Below are 27,592 nucleotides of genomic sequence, written 5' to 3'. Positions count from 1 at the left end.
ATGTTTCCCTGCTGTTCAGAATTCTTGATCCAGGGAGCTGATGCTTCCCTACTGTTCAAAACTCTCGATCCAGCTGTCCTTTGAGCACTACTTTTGGACTGCCTTCTGTAAATTGCTAGGTGCTTGTTTATTCCAAACACTCAGCAGCTCTCTAAGCCTGCCTTTACAACAAGCTGCCAGCTTGTCTCTCTCTTCAGCTGATTCCCATTATCTGGGCTCCCCGTCATCTGAATATATTTAGTCTCACCCAAGTAGTTTTGATTATCAAGATTCTACTACAGTCTAATTAGTGACATTTTTATTACTAATTTGTCACTCAGACACTTCCAGTTGCATTAAAAATTCCTGCCAGCCCCTCTGAAATTGCTGTGTGCTTGCAGTCTCTTTCTCTCCACACAAGATCAGCTAAGCATTTTTATTTTGCTGGATCCTTGGGAGTCTTTTAAAGAAACACTTAGGAAAAGAGTCACAAGTAGAAGGTGACTTTTGACCATCACAAAGAGGATCCAGCTCAAAGAACTGATGTATGGTATTTCACCTCGTAGACAATGCTTCGACTACCATTGAAAAGCACACAAAAACCACTCAGAAACTTTATGTCCTTTATGTTTTGTCTCTAAAGATGTGGAAGTAGCTGAATCAGAACACAGTGTGACACTTCCTCATACTTAAATTAGAAATCAGTGGTGGCTCTGTGGTAGTTTCCACAGAATCATAGAGTCACAGAATGGTAGGGGTTGGAAGGGACCTCTGAAGCTCCCTGAGCCCAACCTGCCCTGCCAAAGCAGGATCACCTAGGGAAGGTTGGTAGGGGTTAGAAGGGATTTCTAGAGAACATCAAATCCAACTCCCCAGACCAGCTAGGGCAGGTCACACAGGAACGCATCCAGGTGGGTCTGGAATGTCTCTAGAGGAGGAGTCTCCACAACCTCTCCAGGCAGCTGACTCCAGGGCTCCAGCACCCTCACAGTAATGAAGTTTTTCCTCTGTTGAAGTGGAACTTCCTGTGCTCCACTTGGTATCCATTACCCCTTGTCCTACCACAGGACTTCGCTGAAAAGAGCCTGGCACCTTCTTCTTGACACTCACCCTTCAGATATTTATAAACAGTCACAAGATCCTCTCTCAGTCTTCTCCTTTCCAGCCTGAACAGCCCCAGGTCTCTCAGCCTTTCCTCATCAGACAAATGTTCCAGTCCTTACATAATTCTCACAGTAGTCCTGCCTCTGTGGTTGGCTGTGCCATGGAAGTCTCTGAGGAACATAAAGAGTGTGGCAAAAATAAGGAGAGGTGAGGCTGGAGTTAATGAAAGTCTGCCAAACTCCTCCTGGACCTCAGCCTCACCCATATGGACAGACATCAGAACAATGCTGTGAGGGAAAGCTCTTTTGAGGGTGCCAGACAACTGGATGGAGCTGCCCAGAGAGGCTGTGGAGTCTTTGTATATGGAGACTTTCAAAACCCACCTGGATGTGATCCTGTGCAATCAGATTGAGGCGACCTTTCTTCAGCAGGGGGATTGGACTAGATGGTCACCAGAGCTCTCACCATTCTATGATTCTGTATTGGACACTCTCTTCATCCTCCATTCATTAGAAAGAATGGACATACTATGAAGAGATCAAGTTTGCATCCCTGTGTCCTGGAAACAAATGCACTGTCGAGACTGACCAAACCCAGGCTCGATCGCTCCACCTGCCTTCCCCAAGCTGTGAATTTCAGAGATATCAATCCCCCAGGCTTAAAGCCAAGGTGTAAGCCTTCAAAACAGCACACGCTGGTGAAATGAGATGATTTCTAGAGACACAGTACAGCCAAAGATGGTATTTAAAATCCCTAATTCGATATTACCCTTGCTTGAAACAAAATCTGTCCTGGATTTCAGAATGCAGTCATACATCCCTCACAAAGGGTTAATGAACAATGGTAATGTTCATCTTCTAGGCACAAGCAGCATGTTTTATAACTGTTAATTACATAGATAGCTGCTATTATAAATAGTTCTGAAGCAATCCATTAACCAGATGGCTTTTAGCAAATCAGAATTTATCACTCTTTTATGAGCTACTTAGAAAAATGTGGCTTTCAGATAAAGAATGTGAACCAGCTGAAGCAGTTGTCCATATCTGTTTACCATGATAACACCTGTAAGGGGAGGTAAGGCAGGAAGTGTCAGCTCATCCTATGAGAAATTGCTCCCTTCTTGTCCTGGGAAATGGCAACCCTTGCTCAGACTTCTGCACTAGTGTGCAATGAGGTCTATTAGCAAGGGCAGTGAAGGCAGCAGAGGGTAACACTTCTCCTTTCTGGAACTCTGACCCAAGTCAAGGAAGCAGTTCCTGTTGACATGAGTAGGATCATGACTTCTGTCTTAAGTGTCTATGGCTGCACATAGAAGAGAATGACATAAAAATCTGAGTGTCTTGGTATCATCCATGAGTTTATTCCTTGTTACTTCCAAGTGGAGCTACTGAGAAGCATTAAGATACTGAGGGAGATGTCAGTGTTTATCACATTTGTAAAGAGATTTTGGCAAGGGATGGGTAGCAGCCTATGCTTTCAGCAGCCAACCTCTGCCCAGGAGCCTAGGAAAGGGTTAACTTCCAAACATGTCAATAAAATCCATTTCACAAGTCTCACAGACTAAATAATATCAGTGGGCAATGAACTGGAAGTCATATTCATTTGGAACTTAAATAGATTAAACTCCAACAGAAACTTGGCAGATGAAAAGAAAAAAAAAAAAGCTGAGATTGAGGAATGGCTTCCAACGTTTGGGACTCATTTACTGCAGTTGTGCAAAGAATATTCATCCAAGGAAGGCATTACTTAGGAAGAGTTGATCTTAGGGGTTTGTCTGCCTCAGCTTTTTCATTAAAACCTTTTTGGTTTGTGATTTATTCCCCTCCTCTAAGTGACATCCAGAACTGTATGCCAGCTCATCACCCACAGGACAGCAGAGTCTGAGAAGACAATCATTGAGCCAAGCTGTAATGAATCACAGAATTTACCGGGTTGGAAATGACCTCTGAGATCATTGAGTCCAACCTATCACCCAACCCTTCTAATTAAGTAAACCATGGCACTAAGTACCTCATACAGCCTCCTTTGAAACATCTCCAGGGATGGTGACTCCACCACCTCCGTGAGCAGCCCATGAAGTCACAGAAAAGCTAACTGATGTGGTTGGCCAACAAGAGATGATAAGATCACAGGATCACAGAACTGCAGGGGCTGGAAGGGATCTCTGAGGATCACCTAGTCCAATGTCCTTGCTAAAGCAGGATCGCCTGGAGCAAACCACCTAGCAACATCTCCAGCCAGGTTTTGAAAGCCTCCAGAGATGTTCCAACCTTTCTTGGCAGCCTGGTCCAGTGGCCTCATACCCTCAAAGTGAAGAATGTTTTCCTTATGTTTACATGGAACCTCCTGTTTTGCAGTTTGTGACCATAAAAGATTTACCCACTTTAACTCTCTAAATATTAATAAAACACACAAAAAACCACGATGAGAGCACTCAGTTTGCATTGCAACACAGACACACACAAACTTCACAGCCAATTAAGGCTTTTGGCCTCTTGCCTTACAGTATTCCAAATCACCATCTCAGTCTTCAAACCACAGATTATGATGAGTTTGAAGAGTTCTCAACAGCAGCCACACACAGAAAGCTGCCTTGCTCAGTAAGGATACTCACTTCTTAGCACTCCAGGATTTTTTTCCAACTTTGATTTGCAAGTAAGGAAAGAAAAGCTTGGGAACCTGGGTTAGACAGACATGTACTTTCACATGATTTTTCAAAGAACCTTAGGTGATCAAACATATCCATTTTTAAATGGCACATCTTCTCCAGCCTACTTTAGAAAAAAAACATTCCTTATGCTTATTCATGCCTGGGTATATCACCACTTCAATATTTCTCTCAGAATGTTCAAATACACCACATACACTCCCTGAAAACATACTGTGTCAATCTTCCCATTCAGCTTCTCTCTTAGCTCCTTCTAGCATGGATGAAGAATGCCTTTTTCTAAACAAAACAAGCCCCTGCTACAGCCTGTGATGGTTTGGGTGCTCCCCCCTACCATCTTGGTAAATCACCCAGACTAGACTCAGCAGCTCTGGAAATTGAATGAAGCTTCATCTTTACAGCTTAGCACAATAAACAAGCAGATATTTACAATATATACAGTTATATACAGAAATATACAAGGTAAAAGGTAACCCAGAAACACAGCAGCCCTCCCAGAAACCTGAGTCCCCAGGAGGGGCTCTCAACCACCCCTTCCACCTTCCTCCCACCCCTCTACCTTACCCAAGACTTTGGCTTATGCTCAAGTTAGCTTGGAGGATCAGCCAGGTGGGGTTAAGAAGCAGATGGATTAGTCACACAGATGGCAGGTTAGAGAGGTTCATCTCAAAGCCCAGACAGAGTGACTCTGTTATCTGTATTTACGTTCTTGTTCTTATGCATGTCAGCAAGCCTATGAGTGAAGTAGACATCACCACTGTTTCCTTGTCACAGCCTGTAATCTAGCTCTTCTCACCAAAACATCCCAGCTAGCTTCAAACTAGCACACAGCCCTACCAACAGACTCAAATAACACTGTGGAGTAAACTCAGCTGTTTTAATATGAGTAAATGGGCTGCCCGGGGAGGTGGTGGAGTCGCCGTCCCTGGAGCTGTTCAAGGCAGGATTGGATGTGGCACTTGGTGCCATGGTCTAGCCTTGAGCTCTGTGGTAAAGGGTTGGACTTGATGATCTGTGAGGTCTCTTCCAACCTTGGTGATACTGTAAATGAATGGCTGCTTTTCTGCCCCTGGTGAATCTAGGGACAACGTGGTTGTTCCAGCATCATACTTCAAATAGTGAATTGGAAGGTATCTCAGCAACAATTTAATATTCATGTTAACACACTACAGGTTGCTAAAAACACATATGCTTGAAACCTAATTGTGGTGCCAGATTCTCCTTTGCACTGTTTCTTGCAGTGGAAATGGAAACATTCGACTCTTCAGAAAGATCACAGACAGGAGATGTATTTGCAGGATGATTTCAAAAAGAATCCTGATTCTGGTAGTGGCTCCCCTACAGAAATGAGGTATGATGTGAGAACTAGAAACCTATCTAGATGAGAAAAAACTCCTAGAATTATGTGGCTAGGCAATCACTCGTCCATGCTTGGACAAGAGAGGAAAAATTCTTCCACAGAGACATCAGAGAAGGACTGTGCCTTAATGCAAATCTGTCTGCATCCCACTTTCATATATCCTGCTTTTTTGAGATTCCCTGAGGCAAAGCAAATAGCTGCTAAGTGATAGCAGAGAAAGTAAGCACTACAGGTCCCAAGGGAGCAGGGACTGAAATGACTTCTGACCTCTGCAAACGGGGGAAAAGTGAAGCAGAGAAAATTGCTTGGCTTCTCAAACTGAAGCTCAAAAATATTCAGCCTGTATCAGAGTGGTTTTATCTCTAACCAGAGCACCATTCCTCACCATTCTCTGTAATTCTGAAGACTTCAGCATGAAATCACCAAACCCTCTCACATTCACTGTCTACAGAGGTGACACATCTAAACATCTACCTCCCATTTGAACAACTGCAATGGTCTTGCAACCTCAGTAAGAAAGAATGCACAAACAAGTTCCTTTTTTACAGACTCAGCAACTGTGTCTGTGAAAGAAGAAAAACACTTTGTTAAATTCAAGTCCCCTTAAACCCCACACTAATTCCCAGGAAATAGTGATATTATTCCTTTATAATATAGGACTGAGTAAAGCACCACAAAAAAACTAGGAATATGAAGATAAGCAGGCTGGCAAACAGCCACAAACCATTCCAAACAATATCTTCTCTAGCTCCTTCATAGCAGTGCATTCAGCTTGCAGGCAGTCATTGTGCCATTCTTCTGGAGCTGGGAATGAGTTGGATACTTCTTTAATATAGTCAAGCACAACACAGAATGGAAATCAAATTTGTTGCCCTGAAGTGTCTTCAAGATTCTTTTTCTGAGCCTTTCACGGCTCGAGAGATGGGTTATCAACTACAGCATCCTGCTCTACCTTGATAAAGAAGTGTCCTCGACAGTGTGATGCTACTGCATCAGCAGGGACAAAGGTTTGCTGTGCAGTTATCCACGTTGCAGTGAAGCAGCCCCAGAAGGGATCAGAGAGCAGCTGACAAAATAAAATGAAATTAGAATGAAAATTGCTAAGACTTGCAGCAAACTTCAACAAATTGTGCACACCTTTAGATTTAATATCTAAATGAGAACAGCAGCAGCAGCAGGCACTTGCAATATAAGAAGAGCCTCTTTCAGTAAAGATTTATGATGCTAATGACACACTAGAGCCTGCCCATTGTCCTGTACATTCTGAAGACAGATACTGCATATGTAGATTTAAATTGCCACAGCTGAAGAGGGGGTCACAAACAAAACTTAACACGTTGAACTGCGTCAGCCAAATTGGTAGGGCAATTATTCTTTCAGCCCTTTCTTAGACATTTTTGCACAGTCAGTTCTGCTGCCAAAGTGCTTCCAGAAGGTGAATACAGAGGATATCAAGCACTATAATCACTGGAAGAAATATGGCTGATGCATTAATGCTCACTCAAACCTCCAGATCTAAAGGAAAAGCAGTAAAATCAAATGCACGATTTAGAAGAAAACTTAAATACTAAATGGGTCCTAAATTCACTGAGGAAAGCAGACTTCACAAATCACTGCCAAGAGCATTAAACAATTTCCCTCCCAGACAAAAGGTCAACTTTAAATACCTTGTTAATATGTATCTGGGTTTCACAAAGTTCTGATCAGTGTTGCTCAATGGCAAAGCTGCATAGGCCTACAAATATAAGAGGTGATCAAGGAAAATGACAACCAAGGTAAGTTCAAAATTAGATGCTAGAGTTGCAGTTGCTGTGGTCTCAACCTCATTGCCCTTCCCCTGTTGCTAAATAGAAGAGGAATGTTAGAGATGGCTAGTGGGAAAAGCTTGATGTCGATAGCAGATAAAAGACAAATAACACTAAGACTAAGTAAAGTGGATTAACTAGGTAGCAGCTGCCACAGAAATCACCTGCCTTTTCTCTTTGCAGTGAGCTGGCCAAGAAAACAGAAGAGAAAGAGAATCACAGACTATCAGGTTGGAAAGGACCTGTCCAAGGAAGCAATAGAGAAATAGAATTACAGAATAGAATCATAGAATATCAAGTTGGAAGGGACCTCAAGAATCATCTAGTCCAACCTCTCTTGGGAAAAGCATAGTCTAGAAATACAAAAGCAACAGAAAAATAAAGTCTTCTGAAATGAGACAAGGACTACTGCAGCAAGTGGCATTTCATATATTTAAAAGCAGATTTATTTCCTCCTCTTGCACTTGTGAGTCACTCTCACTGACTCATTTATACAATCACAGAATCGTAGGGCCAGAAGGGACCCCAAAGGTCATGCAGTTCCAGTCCCCCTGCATTGGGCAGGGACACTTCATACTAGGTCAGGTTGCTCAAAGCCCCATCTAGCCTGCCTTTAAAGACCTCCAGGGATGGGGCTTCTTCCACCTCCCTGGGCAACCTGTTCCAGTGTCTCACAACCCTGATGGTGAAGAACTTCTTCCTAACATCCAATGTGAATCTACCCACTTCTAGTTTTGCTCCATTCCCTTAGTCCTGGCACTACCTGACATCCCAAAAAGTCCCTCACTGTCTTTCCTGGAGGCCCCCTTCAGATACTGGAAGGCCACAAAAAGGCTTTAAGCTTCCTGAACTAGCCCAGAAGTGGAAAACAGATAGTTAGATAGAGATAAATACTGTATGTCCTATGTGAGTTTAAAACCAAGTCAAAAGATGGCTGAGAGAGCAGTTCCCAATGCTGCCATCACATCCAAGTTCAGCACATTGATGTTTCAATGCTGTCAGTGGGCCACCATCATGGTGACTGTTAGTGGCATAGCAAGCATGAGAATCACCCATTTTCTATCCTATCACCAGCCATTAGGGATTCACATCTGGGCTGCTATTCATCCCTTCCCACCTCCTCAAGTCTAGGTACCTGGCAGATACATCTATATTTCTGCAGATAGCCAGAGGATAACTCGTGTATCTGTCCATTGGTTAAGAAGAAAACACTGACCAAAGCTAAGAAACTCCAGCTAAATATCCCAGGTTAAGTGAGATCTAACTGCAGTACCCAATGAACTACTACTGAAGCAAAATAAGAAGTGCAACTTCAAGCATTATCATTGTGACATTTAGCGAACATCTGCTTTCTCATCTGCCCTCTCAGACTTTGTCTCTTCAAGAAGCAACTGGAAAGACAGATGCACCAGTAAGAGGAGACTGGATTTTGCCTAACAGTTGCAGGTATCACTATTTTTTATAGGTGAAAGGCTAGTTTTTATTGAGGAAAAACTTCTTTGCTCTAAGTGTGCTGGAGCTCTCAAGCAGACTGCCCACATAGGTTGTGGAGGCTCTTCTGGACAGATTTCAAACCCACTTGGACACTGTGATCCCAGGCAACCTGCTGTGGGTGACCCTGATTTAGCTGGGGGGTGGTGTGTGTGTGCGTGTGTGTTGGACTAGATGGTCTCCAGAGGTCACTCCTAACCCCTACCATGCTGGGATTCCCAGAAAGCTGTCTTTGACACAAGCCCATAAATCATTTCAGACTCTACATGGTAGGTTGTTTGCAGGCTACTTAGCCAATTACTCACTAAAAAAATAAATAACTTCTCTATGCTGCCTTAAAAAATGTAAATGCACATGGTTTTTTTAGCAACATCTTTCATGCAATGCCAAAATCTAACAAAACAGCCAACCTGTACCAAAGTGCAGAGATAATGAGCAGAGGAGAAAAGTTAACTAATTTTTCCCATGCAGGAATTTAAAGTTCAATTTTCACACTTGACAATATGGGTGAGCACAAGGCAGTATGTAAATCATCTGGAGGAGAAAGCGAGGAATCCAACTTCCATACTCTCAAATTCCTCATCTCCCCTCAGGCACTGAATACAGGGAAGGATGCACACTCCATCAGGCAAGTAACCAAGAAATACTAACAGAGTCTTAACTAATTGCACAACATTTAAACTGGTTGCTGGCTGAGTTATTAATGATAAGAAAATAATCACAACTTTTAAATCTAAAGGCTAGGAAGATAAAAAGCAACATAACAAGGTAAATTAAAGAGAGGAGATCCATGTTTAAAAGAACCACTGGACTCAGATTAATGGTGAGGTGTTTCACCAGTAAAAATATAGCAAGTTATGTGTCCTAAAGCAACCCTGGAGTAAAAGAAAAGGCAAGACTCTAACACAATGGTTTGCTCCAAAGGCCATCACAGAATGAGAAGATCCTAACACCAGCAACCCTAGGTAACATCCATCTCTTACAAGACATTACATCTTCACCCTCCTAGAGGATTCATGCTAAGGCTCTAGCTATGAAAATATTACTTTTGCCCTGCAGTGACTCCCACAGAAACAATCCATTTAAACACTTGTGTGCAGTTGCAGGCAGTGAAAATCCAAGTGTGCCTTTTATGGCATTAAGAATCTGCCCTTTTCTCTCTCGGGTCTTACTCATACATTCATCCCTGCCCACTCGATTCATGGTCCCCAGGACCATTTCTCTTGTTGAATCGCTTACAAAATGAGCTATTAATCACCTTCCTGCCTTCTTCCTTCCTTTTCTTCCTTCCTTTCTTCTTCTCCCTTCCTTTCTTCCTCTTCTTTCTTCCTTTCTCTTTATTCCTTCCTTTTTCTTCCTTCCTTTCTTCCTTTTTCTTTCTTCCTTCCTCTTCTTTCTTTCTTCCTTCCTTGCTTTGTTGCTTCCTTCCATTCTTCCTTCCTTTCTTCCTTTCTCTTCTTTCTTTCTTGCTTTTTCTTCCTTCCTTCCATTCTTCCTTCCTTCCTCTTCTTTCTTTCTTGCTTCCTTTCTTTCTTCCTCTTCTTTTCTTTCTTTCTTCCTCCTTTGCTTCCTTTTTCTTCTTTCCTTCTTCTCTTCTTTCCCTCTTTCTTTCCTTCCTTCTATTTTTTTTTAAACCTGTTGCCTTATGCTTCCCTTCTCTGCTTGGGGTGCTCTAAAGCACCATCCTGACAATATTTTCCAAAGCTCTTTCATTCAAGTGCCCTCTGGGAAACATCAGGGTAAGCAGATATATAGTACAATGTTATCAATAGCTTCAATATAGCAAATCTTGTGACAATAGAACTCCCCTAATGGGATTTGCATCCCAGCTCCATAGAAAAAAAGCACTCTAATAACCTGCCTTTTTTTTTCCTCTTGTGCTGTAATCATCTGTTGTGCTTTTCATTAGTACTTCAAAGTAATTCTGCATTGTTCTGTTACTCTGAACTTCAGCTCACTGGGGTTTAGCTTTCCAAAGCACCACAGAGGGGGATCTTAATTACTCATTTTTTTTTCATTTTTTCAAAGAAAATCTCAAATCCATTAAACAAACAACAATTCCTTTTAGATCTCAGGATTTTCTGTTGCTGCATTTGGCAAACAAAAAACACTCAGCCTTATATGTCTCAAATTTTATCTAAAGCTCCTATTCTGTCATAGCTACCTCTATGGAGAGGAACCTCAGCTGTGCGAAAGGGCTGGAAGATCAGCTCTGTTCCCAGCTTTGCCAATAACTCTCTAAACATCTGAAGAGTAGATCTCACTGATTTAGTGAAATGTCCACACATCTAGGCTACCTGCTACAGAACCCTGATTCTGAACAAAAAAAGCACCAACAATATCCATGTAACATAGGGGAAGATTTTACTATTTCTGTAGAGTTGTAGGCTTAAAGAAGACAAACAAACTTCCAGTTCACCACTGAAAAACTGGTAGAGGTCAAGCTTATAACACTAAGTTATGGACAAATCTTGCTCTAGAAAAAACTATTTCCCAAGATCCCTGCTAGTGCATGTCCTAAGAGTCAGGCACTACTTTGTTTCCAAGATTAAAGCATGCTGCTAGGCAGCCCTAATCAAGGCCAGATTTTCTTGTTCCTGAAGGATATCACAGATTCTCTGCCCTCAAGAATCACTGCATTTCCAAACTGCAAAATCATAGCATGCTTTGGGTTGGAAGGGATCTTAAAAATCACCTAGTTCCAACCTCCCAGCCATGGGCAGGGAAACTCTTCACAAGGTCAGGCTGCTTACAGCCCCATCCATCCTGGACTCAAATACTTCCTGGCAGAGGATCTACAATTTCACTGGGTCTTCCTTTTTCCCCTTTCTAAAAATATGGGTTATGCTTCCATTTTGCAGTTAGTGGGAACTTCACAGGGCTGCTGCAACATCTCAAATATGATGGATAGTGGCTTAGCAACTCCATCTGCCAGTGTCCTCAGGAGCCACAGATGCATTTCATCAGATCCCATGGCCTTGTACAACCGCAGGTTCCTTAGATGGTCTCAGGCCTGTTCTTCTACACCAGAGAGTTCTTTATTCTGCTTTTAGCTTCTACAACTTGGGCACTGATGCTGGTGTGCTTGCTGGTGAAGACTGAGGCAGAAAAAGTCATTGAGTACCCTAGCACCAACACACTGCTAACGTTTCCTCTAGTCTTACTTTTATAACCAATGTACCTACAGAAGCTTTTCTTCTTGCCCTTGATGTCCCTGACCAGATTTAATTCTATTACAGTTTCAGCTTTCCTAACCTGATCCTGGCAACTAGGACAATTTCTCTGTATTCTTTCCAGGATGCCTGTCCTGGCTTCCACTCTCTCTAAGCTTCCTTTTTTGTATGTTTGAAACAATTTGTATCTTGAAATAACTTTGTATCTTGAAATAGCTCCACTCAGACTCCCATAGTTGGAGGACATTAACTCACTGCATGCAATCCACCAACGGGCACACCCCCAGAAGAAAATGCTGTTTAAATATAAATTGAGTGGCACAGAACAGCAAATTCAAGTGACTAAATACATACTAGAAATAACACTCCTAGTTTGATTCAAATGTGGGAAAATGAACTTCATTGTTAACTTATCGGGAGCCTAATATTACTCAGGGGAGAACAGAGGAGCTTGGCTGAGGCCAGCTGTAAAGAGTTACTGCCAGTCTGGATGCCTGCTGGAAAGTGCAATAAAGCACACAGTCCATGCGACATCCCAATCACCATTTTTATGAACATTTTCCTATTTATTAATAGTAGCTGCTCTAAATTCACTCAGGCTTTATGCCAGCTGCCAATTCTGGGTCTACTACAGATTAGAGATATATTGAAGTAAGTCCAGCTAAAAATGAAAATAAAAGGTGAGAGAAAAAAGCCAGCTGTCTGCCAACAAGGCAAGTTCATTGCTTGCCTTCAGGTAAGAGGACAAGAGAAAGGCTCTACACACCAATAACTCCAAAACTGGGGGTCAGTTCAACCACTAAAGGCATCCATCATGGAGAAAAAACAATGGCACCAGAGAGAGTCAGGTGATTTTCCTCCTGTTATTAAATTACAATACCCTTCTCTTAGGGTAATAGAACAGTAGGAGTTGGAAGGGACCTCTAGAAATCATGATGTCCAAACTCTCCAGCAGAGCAGGATCACCTAGGGCAAGCCACACACAAATGCAAACAAGGCCTTCAAAGACTGCAGAGATGGAGACTCCACAAGGTCTCTGGGCAACCTGTTCAGTTCTCCAGCACTCTTACAGTAAATAAATTTCTCCTCATGTTGAGGTGGAATTTCCAGCGTTTCAGTTTGTAGCCACTGCCCTCTGCCCTATCACAGGACACCATTTAAAAGAGACTGGCACCTTCTCGACACTCACCCTTCAGATATTTGTAGACACTAATAAGATCCCCTCTTAGCCATCTCTTTTTAAGACAGAACACCCCCAGTTGACTCAGTCTTTCTTCACAGGAGAGATGTTCAAGCCCTTTAAAGATCGTCATAGCCTTGTTCAGACACCCTCCAGTAGTTCCCTGATTCTCCTGAACTGGAGAGCTCAAAACTGGATACAATATTCCAGGTGTAGTCTCACCAGAGCAGAGCAGAGAGGCTGGTCACACTTTTCTTGATACACACCAGGATATCATTTTCTCTTCTCTGTGACATTCAAACTGTTCCAACTCATCTGTTTCGTTTCCCCCAGTACATCTGCCTGAGCCCTGCATCACCACTTGTACGTATACCTTATTTACTTTTATACACAGCTTTTGGACCTCAAAAGAAGACACTGGAGATATCAATCACCAATTATACTGCAGACAAAAGCATATGGAACATAAAATGCAAGGGAGCATGTGGCATTCAAAGGCAGATGACTGAAACTCAGGATACAAATTAACACCTTTCTTTACTTGACTACTCAGGAAGAGGAAATGTTCTGTAATTCACAATCACCTCTAATGCTAACAAGCCATTCATTAGCAGCATTTTCACCAACCATAAGCTGACCTTGACAGCAAAGTTGCCTCAAATTGAAGTCACTGTTTAAAACTCAATAGCCACTTTGATTGTCATAAAATGGGGCTTGATAAAGACTGAAAGTTGAAACAACTCCGTTTTGCGATAAGCAATCACAACTGATGCACTGCAGGCAAATGTTTACATGAGGATATCTAAGACAGGTAGGGTTGAATTACTACACTGCTGCAGTAGAATGCTTCCTGCTACCCCTTTATGAGGAAAGGCTGAGGGAGCTGAGTCTCTTTAGCTCGGAGAAGAGGAGACTGAGGGCTGACCTCATTCATGTTTATAAATATGAGAAGGGTGAGTGTCAGAAGGATGGAGCCAGGTGCTTTTCTGTGATGTTCAATGATAGGACAAGAGTTAATGGGTGCAAGCTGCAGCATAGGAGCCTCCACAAGGACATAAGGAAAAAAACTTTTTCACTCTGAGGGTGAGAAAACACTGGAATAGGCTGCCCAAAGAGGTTGTGAAGTCTCCTTCTCTGAAGGCATTCAAGCCCCATCTGGATGGATTCCTTTGTGACCTACTCTAGATGATTCTGTTTTGGCAAGGGATTGGACTACATGACCTTCTGAGGTCCTTTCCAACCCCTAACATTCTGTGATTCCATCATATTGATCCTGCCCCAAAATAAATGATCTAGGGTGAGCAGCATTCATATTTTTTGAATCCCTACATGTTCATGATCTAAAAAATATCACAAAATAAAATAAAATACACAAGGAGAGAGATGAAATACTGGAACAGGTTGCCCAGCAATTGTTTGAGGCTCTGTCCCTGGAGACATTGAAGATCAGACTTGATGTGGCCCTGGGCAGCCCTGATCTGGTTGGAGATGTGCCTGCTCACTGGGCAGGGGTGGACAAGATGGCCTTTTAGAATCATAGAATCAGCCAGGTTGGAAGAGACCTCCAAGACCCAGTCCAACCTATCACCCAGCCCTGTCCAATCAAGTAGACCATGGCACTGTGAATCTGTCAAATGCCTACACACTCTGGGTACAGAGAAGTGGCTGGGAGGGAAGCATAACAAGGAGATATAGCTAGACCTCAAATTCCTTCACTGAAAGGAGTGGCCCAGGAAAGTAACTATTTAGGAAAATATTCCTGAAAGACAGACATTTTCACACCTGACCTCAAATGTGTCTTCTTTCCATCTGCTTGTCCAACACTAAATGCACACCCCATAAAGCAAGATTCAATCAGCTCATTCAAAAAATGACATTGGTTCTTTATTCCAGCACATCATAGAATCATAGAATGCATCAGGCTGGAAGGGAGCCTTCAAAGGTCATCTTGTCCAAACCCTCTGCAGTGAGCAGGGACATTCCCAACTAAATCAGGTTGTTCAAAGGTCCTATCAAGAAGATATTCAAGTCAGACAGGGACAGAGCCCCATTTGCATCCCTGGGCAACATGCTCCATTGTCCCACCACCCTCACTGTAAAGAACTTCTAATATGCAGCCTAAATCTATCCTGCTCTGATTTGCAACCATTGCCCCCTATCCTGTTGCTACACACCCTTCTAAACAGTGCTCCCCAGCATTCTTGTAGGTCCTCCTTAGACACTGCAGTGCCACCAAGGACATTTGGTAGCATGACTGGCTAATATTCAAAGTAGTTCAGCATGTTCTACTTGATTAAGAGATTTTGCAGAACGTCTTTATTTGTGGGAAAAGATCACAATCCTTTTGAGGAAGGCTCAGTGACTACAGCATCATGAACATGCTAAGAAGTGAAAAATACCCAGGGACATGTTTTCTTACCTTAAAGCACAAGTTTGAGAGTTCTCCTCTTCAGCCAAGCAGAACTGCATTAACCAATACTTCAATTCTGCATCTACATTTACCAGCAAACCCACAGATATAAGGATATCCAGCCAGAGGTCAAACACAACCTATTGCAATCTATCTTTCTCCAGAAGGAAATTCAAGGCTGCCATTTAACAGCAAACCTACTATTCCCAGAAATACTGCACTGATGGGAGCTCCATCAGATCACTACCATTTTACTGGTAGTGCCATTTTACTCTGTTAAAGTAATAATCTTATTTGTCAGAGCATAACCTCTTGCTCTTTACAGCTGTCACTATCAACACTTAAGAACAGAAAATACTCTACAGTGCATGCTACCATCAAGCAATGACACAAGGACAATTCTAAATCATCACAGCTAGTAAGGGCAGTGTTTTCAGAAACAAGAAACAATTCTCAGGTCTTGAATTTGAGATAATTTTACAGAGGTGGCTTCTTAGCACCTCAAAACTTCTGCCACTTTCCTGGTACTTCTCTACGGCGACACCAAAAAGCAGAAGCACATGCAACTGCTACACAATGCCAAAATTCTTGGCATGAATAAGTCTTTGAATGTCTAATTAAAGAGATTTTGAAGAGCAAAAAGAAAATATCAGGAATTTTCATTTAGACTCTGTGAAGCCCCTTCTGCACTCACCCACCAGAAGCTGAGAGTGTGGATTTAAATGGGGTATCAGAAAGAAATTCTTAACAGTGAGGCTGGTGAAATGCTGGCACAGGTTGCCCAGGGAACTTGTGGATGATGACTCCCTATAGGTGTTCAAGGCCAAGCTGGATGAGGTCTTGAGCAACATGCTCTAGAGGAAGGTACTCCTGCCTGTGACAGTGGTTGGAACTAGGTGATGTGTAAGATCTCTTCCAATCCAAACCACTCTTTGAATGTAGGGACAGCATCAGAGTTTTAACTTGCAGCCACTTCTGTTAAAGATACATTTCCATTCAAAACCACTTGCAAATTAGGGATTTCTTCCACTATCTGTTTTTCTTTGTTAAACAGGATTCAGAAGCTAGAAACATTGATGGCCCACAAGGAGGCATTTAGGATGTGTGACAGGGTTATTAAGTTAAGGTCCCACTGGATCCAGTCTTTCATATAGGAACCTCCCAGACACAAAACTGTGCAGTTCTGAGAAAGCAGGGCCCTGTCTCTTCCACATTTTCCACAACTGGAATATGGACTGCACTATCACTCTATGACTCTACCCAACACTAAGGGAATGTGTCCTAGACTAGTTTAGTAATAAACATAACAGATGAAAAATCATGGTAGTCTTTAGCCTATACTGCCCCACTTTTGTCATTCTGTATGGTAAGAGTGGTAAAAGCTGTTCTCTGGTGAATAAATCATAGAAACACACAATGTTAGGGGTTGGATAGGATCTCTAGAGATCATCAAGACCAATTCCCTGCAAAAACAAGGTCACACAGGAATGCATCCAGGCAGGTTTTGAAAGTCTGTAGAAGAGGCTCCACAACCTCTCTGGGCAGCTCCACGACTCCATCACCCTCACTGTAAAGAAGTTTCTCCTTATACTAAGGTGGAACTTCCTGTGTTCCAGCTTGTATCCATTGTTCCTTGCCCTATCACTGGGCACCACTGCAAAGAGCCTGGCATCTTCATTTGACACCCACCCTTCAGATATTTATAGATGTTAATAAGCTCCCCTCCCAGCCTTCTCAAGCCTGAACAACCTCAGTTCTCTCAGTCTTTCTTCACAAAAAAGATATTCAACTCCCTTCATCATCTTCACAGCTTTCTGTTGGACTCTATCCAGTACTTATCTGCCTTACTTTATTTCTCTGGAATTCTGGTGAGCCCAGAACTGGGCACAGTATTCCATGTGTGGTCACACCAGAGCAGAGTTGAGGGGGAAGAGAACCTCTCTGGACCTGCAGGACACACTTTTCTTGATGCACCCCAGGGCATATTGCTGTCCCATGGATAACTTGGTGTCCGCTAGGACTCCAAGGTCTTTCTCCACGAAGCTGCTTTCCAGCAAGACAAGCCTTAATCTCTGCTGGTGCCTGGTGTTATTCCTCCCCATCTGCAGGACTCTGCACCTGTCCTAATTGAATTTCATGAGGTTTCCCTTCGCCCAGCTTTCCAGCCTGTGCAGATCTCATTGGATGGCAGCACGGCCTTCCAGTGTAATCAGATTTCAATGTCCTTCACAAAGCACAAGGAAGGAAGTTCATGCAAACTTGTGAGGATTGAAAGAGTTCTTTTCAAAGTATGTCAGTAAAAATAGATTCTATGCAAGTCTGTAATAAGACAAAGGCTAATTAGCTGCAACCATTTTTTCTTGAGGTCAAAAGGAGTTACACCTGGGATGCTTTTAGCTTAGAATACTCACACTTATCAATGTGAGGGTTTTTTCCTTCAACCTCAGGACATATCACATCACACCTTCATTTTGACTTGACACTGAAGTGACAGGGCCAACCAAACAAGATATATTGTTAGGACACAACTAATTGAAAACAATACCTATGTCCTGGCATAACACCCAAGACTGTTGTAACTTAGACTAAGTCACTCAAGATTTTATCTGGGGGTTTTCTGTTATTTTATTTGTGCTGGTTTTTGTTTATTTTTTTCTTCTTCTGCATTTTTCTCTCCTTCTCCCTCTTTTTCCTCCCAGCCTGCGTAGCTGGCAATATTCTGTAGATCAATGTCTTTGTTGTTTTTTTCTCATCCCTCCTTTATGAGATCTCATGCTGGTTGTCAAGCACTGTTTCTAAGGATGTCTCTTTCAGAACTTCTTTCATTTCATGTACCAAAACCCCCATGTTCTCCTAGTCCTGCAACAGCCTCTGCTGAGCCTCCTTCGGAAGCAGGATCCAGGCAGCACAAAACTGCTAACACCTACCAGGATTGTCGGTCAGCTGTTGCCAAAATCTGTAGTCACTGAAGTTTACTGAAGCTGAGATGTTTTGAAGAAAAACATTTCAGGTTCACTTTGTCACCACCTTCCTCTGTCATTTTACTTTGACAGAAAATAGCCACCTATTTCTGGAAGTCAACTACCAGCAAAAGCCTCCTTAGCATAAGCAGAACTTTCGCTCCCAGCTCTCTCAGACTCTTTCAAAAAACAATTCACAGTGCCAACTTTTAACACGGTTATGCTCAAAGGACAGGAACCCACTGAGCCAGTCTCAAGCAAGACAGTCTGTGGTCTGCTTCATTTTCCTCAGCTTATCTCAACCTTTCACTGAAGCACTACAGTTAAGGGCCCATTAGTGCTACGTTAAGAAGCACTCCATGCCCAAATGGTGCCCTGCACAGGTTTGATTGCAAGATGATGACTTAATATTCCAAAGGACAGACAAGAGAAGTTTGATGAACAGAGTACAGAATGAAAAACAACACATGCAAGGTACTACAATACACTATCTACATGTCTGGTAAGCTGTCTCTTCTTTAACTTCAACCCTGAAAACACAGGAAAGGTGAGACAAAGAACAAAGATCAAAATATTTACTCTTCTCCTCTGTGTTACTTAATACAGAACCAAAAATTATAGGGAATCAGATCTAGAAAATAACCTTGACAACCCTTCTGCTAAGCATTTCTTGCTGCTAGTGAAGGAGAGACTGGACGGGGTACAGCACTCAAGCAGATGCTTTAATTTATCCTCTGCAAGTCTCTTGCTTCTTTTCTCACCACTCTGCCCATACAGGTGAATAATCATAGAATTATAGAATGGTTTAGGTTGGAAGGGACCTCAAAAATCATCCAGTTCCTATCCCCTACCATAGGCAGGGACACCCCCCACTAGAACAAGTCACTCAAGGCCTCATCCAACCTGACCTTGAACACTTCTGGGGGAGGAGCATCTACAACCTCCCTGGGCAACCTATGCTAGTGTCTCAACACCCTCACTGGAAAGAGCCCGTTCCTAACATCTAGTTTGAATCTCCCCTCTGCCACTTTAAACCCATTACTCCTCATCCTGTCATTGTAAGACCCTGTCAATAATCCCTCCTTAGCCTTCCTGTGGGCCCCCTTCAGATATTGTAAGGCCACTATAAAGTCTCCTAGATGCCTTTTCCTCTCCAGGCTGAAGAGCTCCAACGCCAGTAGCCTGTCCTCATAGCAGAGGTACTGAAACCCTCTGATAATCTTCGTGGCCCTCCTCTGGACTTGCTCCACAGCTGCATGTCCTTCTTGTGTTGGGGGCTCCAGAACTGCACACAGCACTCCACGTGGAGGAGTCTCAGGAGAACAGAGTAAAGGAGCAGAATTCCCTCCCTTGCCTTGCTGGCCACGCTGCTCTTGCTGCAGCCCAGGACATGGCTGCTGTCTGGGCTACAGGCTGATGTTGAGCTTTTCATCAACCCAGATCCCCAGGTCCTTTTCATCAGGGCTGCTCTCAGCCTGTATTTGTGCTTGGGATTGCGCTGACCCGGGTACAGGATCTTACAATTGGCCTTGTTGAACTTCATGAGGTTGGCCTGAGCACACCTCTCCAGATGCCTCTGGATGGCATCCCTGCCCTCTATCAAGTCAACTGTGCCATACAGCTTGGTGTCATAATTTCTGTAAAGCTTTTAACATAGTTCTCCATGACATCCTTCTCTCTAAGCTGGAGAGATATGGATTTGATGGGCAGATGGTCCAGTGGATAAGCAATTGGATGATTGCATATAAAGAGTAGTGGTCTACAACTCAATGTCCACATGGAGACAGGTGTTCCTCAAGGGTCTGTACTGGGACCAGTGCTGTTCAATATCTTCATTAGTGATAGAGACAGCAAGATTGAGCGCACCCTCAGCAAGTCTGTAGATGACACTAAGCTGAGTGGTGCAGCAACTAAGATTGAAGGGCAGGATGCCACCCAAGAGGGACCTGGACAGGCTGGAGAGATGGGCTGAGTTGAATTTCATGAGGTTCATAGGTGCAAGGTTCTGCACCTATGCTGGGACAACCACCAGTACCAATACAGGCTAGAGGATGACGAGGTCAAGAGCAGCCCTGCAGAAGAGGACTTGAGCGTACTGGTGGATGAGAAGCTGGACATGAGTGAGCAATGTGCACTTGCAGCCCGAAAGTCTGCATCAAAAGGAGAGTGGCCAGCAGGTTGAGAGAAGTGACTCCACCACTCTGCTCTGCTGAGACCTCACATGAGGTGCTGTGTCCAACTATGGCATCCTCAACACAAGCGAGACAGGAACCAGCTGGAACAGGTCCAGAGAAGGATTACAAAGACGATCACAGGGCTGGAGCATCTCTCCTATAGAGACAGGCTGAAAGAATTGGGGTAGCTCAGCTTGGAGAAGAGAAGGCTCTGGGGATATGTATAGCGACATCTCAGTGCCTGAAAGGAACCTACAGGAAGGCTGTGGAAGGGCTGCTTAAAAAGGCTTCTAGTGATAGGGTGAGGGGCAATGGTTTGAAACTGGAGCAGAGTAGATTTAGGCTGGACATAAGGAGGAAGTTCTTTACAATTAAAGAGAGGTGAAATTCTGGAACAGGTTGCCCAAAGATGTGATTGAGACCTGGAGACATTCAAGATCAGACTCGATGTGGTCCTGAGCAGTCTGATCTAGTTGGAAGTGTCTGTGTTCAGTGCCAGGTGGTTGGACATGACAACCTTTGATGGTTAACCTGATGCCATCTCTGAATCAGTAATTTCATTTTACGGGAATTAAATGTCATGAACACATCCTGCTCAGTTCATCCCTTACTTCAGTTTCTTTCAACCACACAGCTACCCCCTGCCAGCCCTTACACCCATGGTAAAATCAAATAGCTCTATCTGCCCCAGCCAGTTAAGAGAAATCTCTCTGCAAGATTCCCAGCCTGCTAAAATTTAGATACAGCTCCTGTGGTTTGTCAGGAAGCTTCTGAAGATCTGCATTTCTGCACTGGAGAAATTCATAGCTTGAAGCTTGTAAAGATTTACGTATCTCCACAAAATGTCAGTGCATTTGCAGCTCTCATAGCAGAGATGATGATTAGAACTGTGCATATTAAACAAAGGGGTAGTGAAATCTGCTTTGCATATTTCTGACACGCATGCAGATCCCCTCTGCTTCCACAACCTGCTATCTCCACGGTTCATTTTATTTTGATTAGAATGAACACATTTCACTGATGACCTTTAAAGGAACACTGGCGTGCAGGCGCATAACCGCACCGCTGATCCTACTGCACTTTGTCAGCAGAACAATGCTCGTTCCTAAGATGCCTCTGTGAGAAGCTCCAGCCTGACACCCATCAGTCCACAAAGTTGCCACTGACGTAAGCAATGCAGAGATGCAGAATTTGCATAATCAGCTCATTTGCTGCATCCAGCAGCCAGGGACACACTCTGCTGATCCCCAAGCTAACCAGAAGGTTGCTCTAGTTAAGAGGAAATTGCCACATTGCGATTCAACAGACGCGAGGTGCATTAGCTGGGTGGCAGCTAAGGAAATAAGCAAATGAAGATGTATGTAAGTTATTATTACCTTTGCTCCACAGACAATGAAAATGACCTCTGTTGAAAGGCTGGTTCAGAATCACAAGGCAAAACTTCAGGTTTCCTGTAAGATAAATGTTGAGTCTTATTAGCAAGAGTATTGATTATTTTTTTTCCTTTCTTTTTACTGTGCTTTTTGCCATATTAACTTTAGTCCAACCACCTCAGAGCAACTCTATTAATTTCCTTGCTTATTAGGTTTCATCGTTCTCGGATGGAGAAGCTGCCAGAACTTCATTAGAAATCTTTTACTTGGTAGGGTGTTGCTACACTTTTAATTTATAAGTGACTTTTAAAAAAATGTATTAGTGACTTTTACCCACTGAAGGCCATCCTCAGCAAGACCCCACATCTACACATCTCTCTCATCTATTCTCCTGCTTGTTGCTGCCACCTGGATGCAGCTTTGCCATGGCCTCTATTAACAGGGAAGACTGTAGCTGACTCCATATGAGGCTGTCTCTAATCTAGGTTCAGTATTTCACTCTTCTGGTGGATGCAGAACTCCTGCTGCCATCAGTGGCTTCTGTGCCTAAGTTTTCTCCTAATGAAGAAGCTCTAATGTTGGTGAATCCACTCTGGTCAATGCTTTACAAACACAGAAGACCATGCCCACAGAGCTTAAAATCAAAGCTACTAGAAGCAAAAGTGAACTTTAGCCTGCAGACTAAAAGTCAGTGGATTTACCAGCAACCTGAACTGATCCAACTTGATTGGGTTCCTAAAGCCTCATGCCCCAGCAGTGTGTCCATTGTGAAGGTCAATAATAAACCTACAAATACAAAAGCCTTAAAAGAAAAGGATTTTTGACATGACACCCTTGGATTTCAAAGAGTAAACAGGCAAATCTTCTGATGGTTTGCCTGTGGTGGGATTTACATTTTTTTTTACTTCCTAATTATCCTGTCAATTACACAGGAATACCACTTCCCCCTGGAGCTTGATATCCTTAGGCAATCAGGTTAATGAAGTATAACTTGGTCATGTGAAGCCACCATAATTGAAAAAGAGAAAACCTCTATCACTAGAAAGTCTTTGGGGCTTTTGAGCACATCTAGTATTGCAGAGCTACAGGTGAATCCGTGGCTTAAGCCATATGACATTAGCAGGGAAAAGAGTGAAAGTCCTGAAGGTGCAGGAACACCTTGGGATGAGAGGAAGGAAGGGACAATCTTTAGAATAACAAAAGAAATGTCTGGTTAGGAGCATGAAGTGAGGGTCAGGAGATTGTGACCTGCCTTTCAAGTGATTTAGAGTTTCCACATTCCATGCCTCAGTTCTGTAAAAGAGGCTAACAGGATTAGAATCAGAGAATTGTTTTGGCTGAAAAAGACCTGTAAGATAATTGAGTCCAACCATTCTCTAACTCTACCAAAGCTGGGGCTACACCATGCCCCTCAGCACCACGTCTCTGCCTCTTTCAAACACCTCCAGGGATGGGGATTCAAACACCCCCCTGGGGAGCCTATTCCAGTCGCTGAGAACCCTTTCAGTGAAGAAGTTTCTTCTAACATCCCCTTGTGCAACTTGACGGCACCTCCTCTCACCTTGTTACCAGGAAGAAGAGATTGATCCTGAGCACTGTCCTCTTTTTGAAGGACGAAGAGAAACACTACTGAAGACCCAGATGATTCTTACTGCAGTAAAAGGTCTCCACATTTATCACAGCTATCTTCTGTGTGATGTTTTCAAATACCTTTGCAGTCATGTCCCACATTTGCATTTAATTCATGTATATACAGGGGAACAAATAACTCAGGAAACTCATTTACTTAGAAAAGAACTGGGAGGTCAGAGAACCAAGTAGACAAAGGGAAGTCAGAAAACACTTTTTTCTTTGCATAGCCTGAACACTTTTGCCTTGTCCTTGAACTCTAAGAGAGAGGTAAAACCCAATACATTCAAACTAAGTGCCAATTTCCAGCTGCCTCACAAAATGGGACCTCAGCAGCATGATCTCCTAATGATGGTTAAATAAGAAAGGCTGACAACTCCTTATATTAAACAGAATAAGCTAGTGGTGCCCTCCCCTGAAGAGAGCCAGCAAACATCACAGGTTCTTTCAGTGATATAATACAAACAGACAGGGGTGGTGCTGTAAACCTGCTCCTGCTGGTGAAGCACAAAAGGCTTTCTGTGACTGAAGACCTTAAGCCCCATCTGCACATGAAAACGCAGTAGGCTTTTAGGTTCTTTTGCACATCAAGGGCACTCGTTATATATTAAAACACATTTTTGGATTCAAGGCCTGGCTGTCAGTGTCCACATTTGAGACTTCAAAGGCCAATTTTCAGAGATAATGCTTCCAAAATCTTCCAGTGAGGCTTGTAACAGCTGCTGGCTCTTATTTGTTGAGTTGTTGCAAAGAGGTAGATCATGGAATCATGGAAGCTCAGGAAGAAACTCTGAAGATCATTGAGTCCAACCATCAACCCAACACTACCATGACCACCAAACCATGTCCTGAAGTGTCACATCTACATGTGTTTTTTAACACCTCCAGGGATGGTGACTACACCACCTCCTGGGGCAGCCTGTTCCAATGTCTGACCACTTTTAAAGTAGAGAATTTTTTCCTAATATCCAACCTAAACCTCCACTGGTGAAGCCTCAGGCCATTTCCTCACCCTGTCACTACTTATTTGGGAGAAGATGACCCCAGCAAGCACACTTAAGAAAAGTTTTAGTGCATTCAGGTTGGTTTGTTGAGGATTCTCAAGTAGTTATGGGTTGTAAAAGTGAAGAAATGGAAATTATTGTTTCTTCTTCTATTAGAAAAGAGAATGCTGCAGGTATTTCAAACCACTGCAATTAATGTATGATAAAACACTCTGATTAACACTACCAAAATGAGCCTAAGCAGCAATATTTTAATGGTCCTCACCGAGTTAACACACTGCAGCACAAAGGGCCCTGTCCTCAGTAGATGTTAAAACAGTAAGAAAATTAGGCTGCAATAATTTACAACCATTGCCCCCAAAACTATTAATAAACTGGAAGTGGTGATGGTAGAGATCACATCAACAAGCAGAATATGCATCATCCATCACTCTGAGAAAAACTGGTGAGAGCTCACAGTACTACTGCTCCCAGCACTCTACTGCCTCTGCATTTGGAAACAAATCTACTTCAAGGCCATTTATCTTTAAAAACCCTTAACAAATTAGGAAGCATCTACCTGCTAGACTGTCTGCCCATCCATTTTTCCACACGAGATAATTATCACCCTAACCCAACCATTAACAAAATTGTGCTCTCTTCAGGCTAATGGGAAGGAGAACTCTGTAAGCAAGAATTCAACAGTGAAAATAAAAGCTGTGTCCCAACAGGAGTACCTTCACTGAAGAAGCTTTTGTTAGAGGCAGAATGAGTTGGTGGCTTGCATAAATTCTTCCATTTTTAGTACAGTTTCCATTAAATAATTTTCTTGCAGCACTTGCAGACTGAGCAAATTCAGCCATCTGCAGCACAAGTGAAAAATAATCAACTCCTCCACACAAACCCTCTAGCTTACTCTTGGTTGCATCATCACAGAGAATGAATGGAGTCCAGTGCCACAATATGAGTCCTTGTGCAAATTAATTAACTGTGCAGTAGGGCTTGATTCCTACAGGACAGGAGGATATAAGGATGACCATAGGAAATTTTTCCTTGCATTTAGGGAACCAAATTTGTTCACCTGTAGTCTTACCTGCTTGTTTTCCTTTTTGCTGCTTCTAAACCATGCAGCCCTATGTGCAAAACCTGGCTACTGAAGAAAGCTTCGAGGAGACATTAAAGTGGCCTTCCAATATTTGAAGGGGGCTTACAGGAAGGATGAAGAGGAACTATTTACAAGGTCTTGTAATGACAGGATGAGGAGTAATGGGTTTAAACTGGCAGAGGAGAGATTTAAACTGGAACTTAGGAAGAAGTTCTTTGCAGTGAGGTTGGTTAAACACTGGCACAGGTTGCCCAGGGAGGCTGTAGCTGCTCCCGCCCGAGCATTGATCAAGGCCAAGTTGGATGAGGCCTTGAGCTACCTGTTCTAGTGGGAGGTGTCCCTGCCTATGGTGGGGGGTTGGAACTGGATGATCTTTGAGGTCCCTTCCAACCTAAACCATTCTATGACAGGTGAACAACTTCATTAACAATCAGTTATATACAAAAACTGACTTAAAATAAATTGACTTTAAAAATGTGACTAATTTCTACACAACACAAGGACAGAATGAGGATCATAGAAAATTTTTCTGTGCATTCAGGGAATCAAAATTGTTCATCTCTAATCTTACCTGATTGTTTTCCTTTTTGCTGCTTCTAAACCATGCAGTCTTACAGGCAGAACATAAGTATTGATCAGTGCACAACTACACTATATATACATATACAACTGCATATGTATATATAGTGCCTTTAGGGAAACAAAATTGTTCATCTCTAACCTTATCTGCTTGTTTTCCTTTTTGCTGCTTCTAAACCATGCAGTCTTACAGGCAGAACATAGGTATTGATCAGTGCACAACTACACTACACTACACATACATATACAGCTACATGCTGTGTATGTATTTACATATACAGCTACATGCAGAAATTGACTTACAAAAAATCTGTTGCCAAACTTGGAAAATTCCTGGCCTTTGGATAAAGCTGGGTCATTTTAATACTGCTGGAAAGAGAGCCAGGGAAGTGGTGGAGGCACCATCCCCGGAGCTACTGAAAAGGTAGATGTGGTGTTGAGGGACATGACTTAGTGGTGACCTGGCAGCACTGGATTAACAGTTGGACTCAATGATATTAAAGGTCTTTTCCAACCAAAACTATTCCATGACTCTACTTCCTAACTGTCCTAGGTGGCAAATCGATCCCTGTAAGTCTCACTGGGACCATTAATAAATTACTTTATCCTTTCTAAAAACTTTTTTTCTTTCCTTCTCTACTTCCCAGCTTCTATTTCCCTGCACTTCATTGATGAAACTTTTCCCATGGTTGCTTAAACTATTATTTTTTTAATCAAAGGTGTTGTGAAGGTCTCTGACAGCCCACACAATGTCTCTTAACTCACTTGAAAGAAATCCAATATATTTTATAGCATATATTTGCTATTCTAAAAGCCTCCTTGGCTTCTCCCTATTATAGTCATTTAGCTGTTCCATAAATATTTAGAACATCATCATGCATTTTTTATTGATCTCCTCTTGTCACACACCATTCTCCAGGCTGTCTGTCACAAAGCATATGCAAAAGGCACACAGATATATTTAAAGACAACCTTTTATCTAGCAACCAACACAACATCTGCTCTTTGTTTCCTTTCAGTGTTAGAATAACACTGCTAGAAGTTATTCCACATGCTGGGATTGATTTCCTTTTGTCACACACCGATCTCCAGGCTGGCACAAAGCATATGCAAAAGGCACACAGATATATTTAAAGACAACCTTTTATCTAGCAACCAACACACCACCTGCTCTTTGTTTCCTTTCAGTGTTAGAAGAACACTGCTAGAAGTTATTCCACATGCAGGGAGGCTCCTGGCTATTGAATTTTCCCAAGGGGGGAAAAGCTTTCACTGCTTCAGACTATCTTTGAGAGTGTTTTTCCTTTAGGAAAGATCACTGCTTCTCCCAGGCTCTGTAAAGTGATGGAAGCAGTAAGACACAACGTGCTAAGGCAGCAGGCTGCCTGAAGGTGTTAAACAAGTACTACTCAGCAGCCAGAGCTTCAACCACAGAAAGAGGCTTCCCCTAAGCAGTTTAGGGTTTGCTTTGTTGCTTGGTATTTGTGGTTCAGTGTTTGCCTGGAGAGGAGCCACTCCTATCCTCTCCAAGGATCCAGTGAGCATCTTCAACACGAAGATGAGTTTAGTACAGAGGAAGGAGGAGGAAAGAGGCAGACAGCAGAGGAGGCACAAAGAGC

At 42.8% G+C, this 27,592-nt stretch overlaps 1 protein-coding gene across 1 annotated transcript in view; it reads right to left on the bottom strand.

Annotated features, from left to right (window-relative positions):
* TPK1 (thiamin pyrophosphokinase 1) overlaps nt 1-27,592 on the bottom strand; it is a 353,276-nt gene that overhangs the window by 259,765 nt on the left and 65,919 nt on the right. Inside the window, exon 2 of the mRNA XM_064169937.1 lies at nt 21,681-21,755. Coding sequence (XP_064026007.1) covers nt 21,681-21,755 — 75 coding nt within the window. The remainder of the gene's footprint in view (nt 1-21,680; nt 21,756-27,592) is intronic.

Source organism: Pogoniulus pusillus, chromosome 32 (assembly GCF_015220805.1).
Source record: "Pogoniulus pusillus isolate bPogPus1 chromosome 32, bPogPus1.pri, whole genome shotgun sequence".
NCBI classification, from domain to species: Eukaryota; Metazoa; Chordata; class Aves; order Piciformes; family Lybiidae; genus Pogoniulus; species Pogoniulus pusillus.
This window is presented reverse-complemented; position numbering and strand designations above follow the sequence as displayed.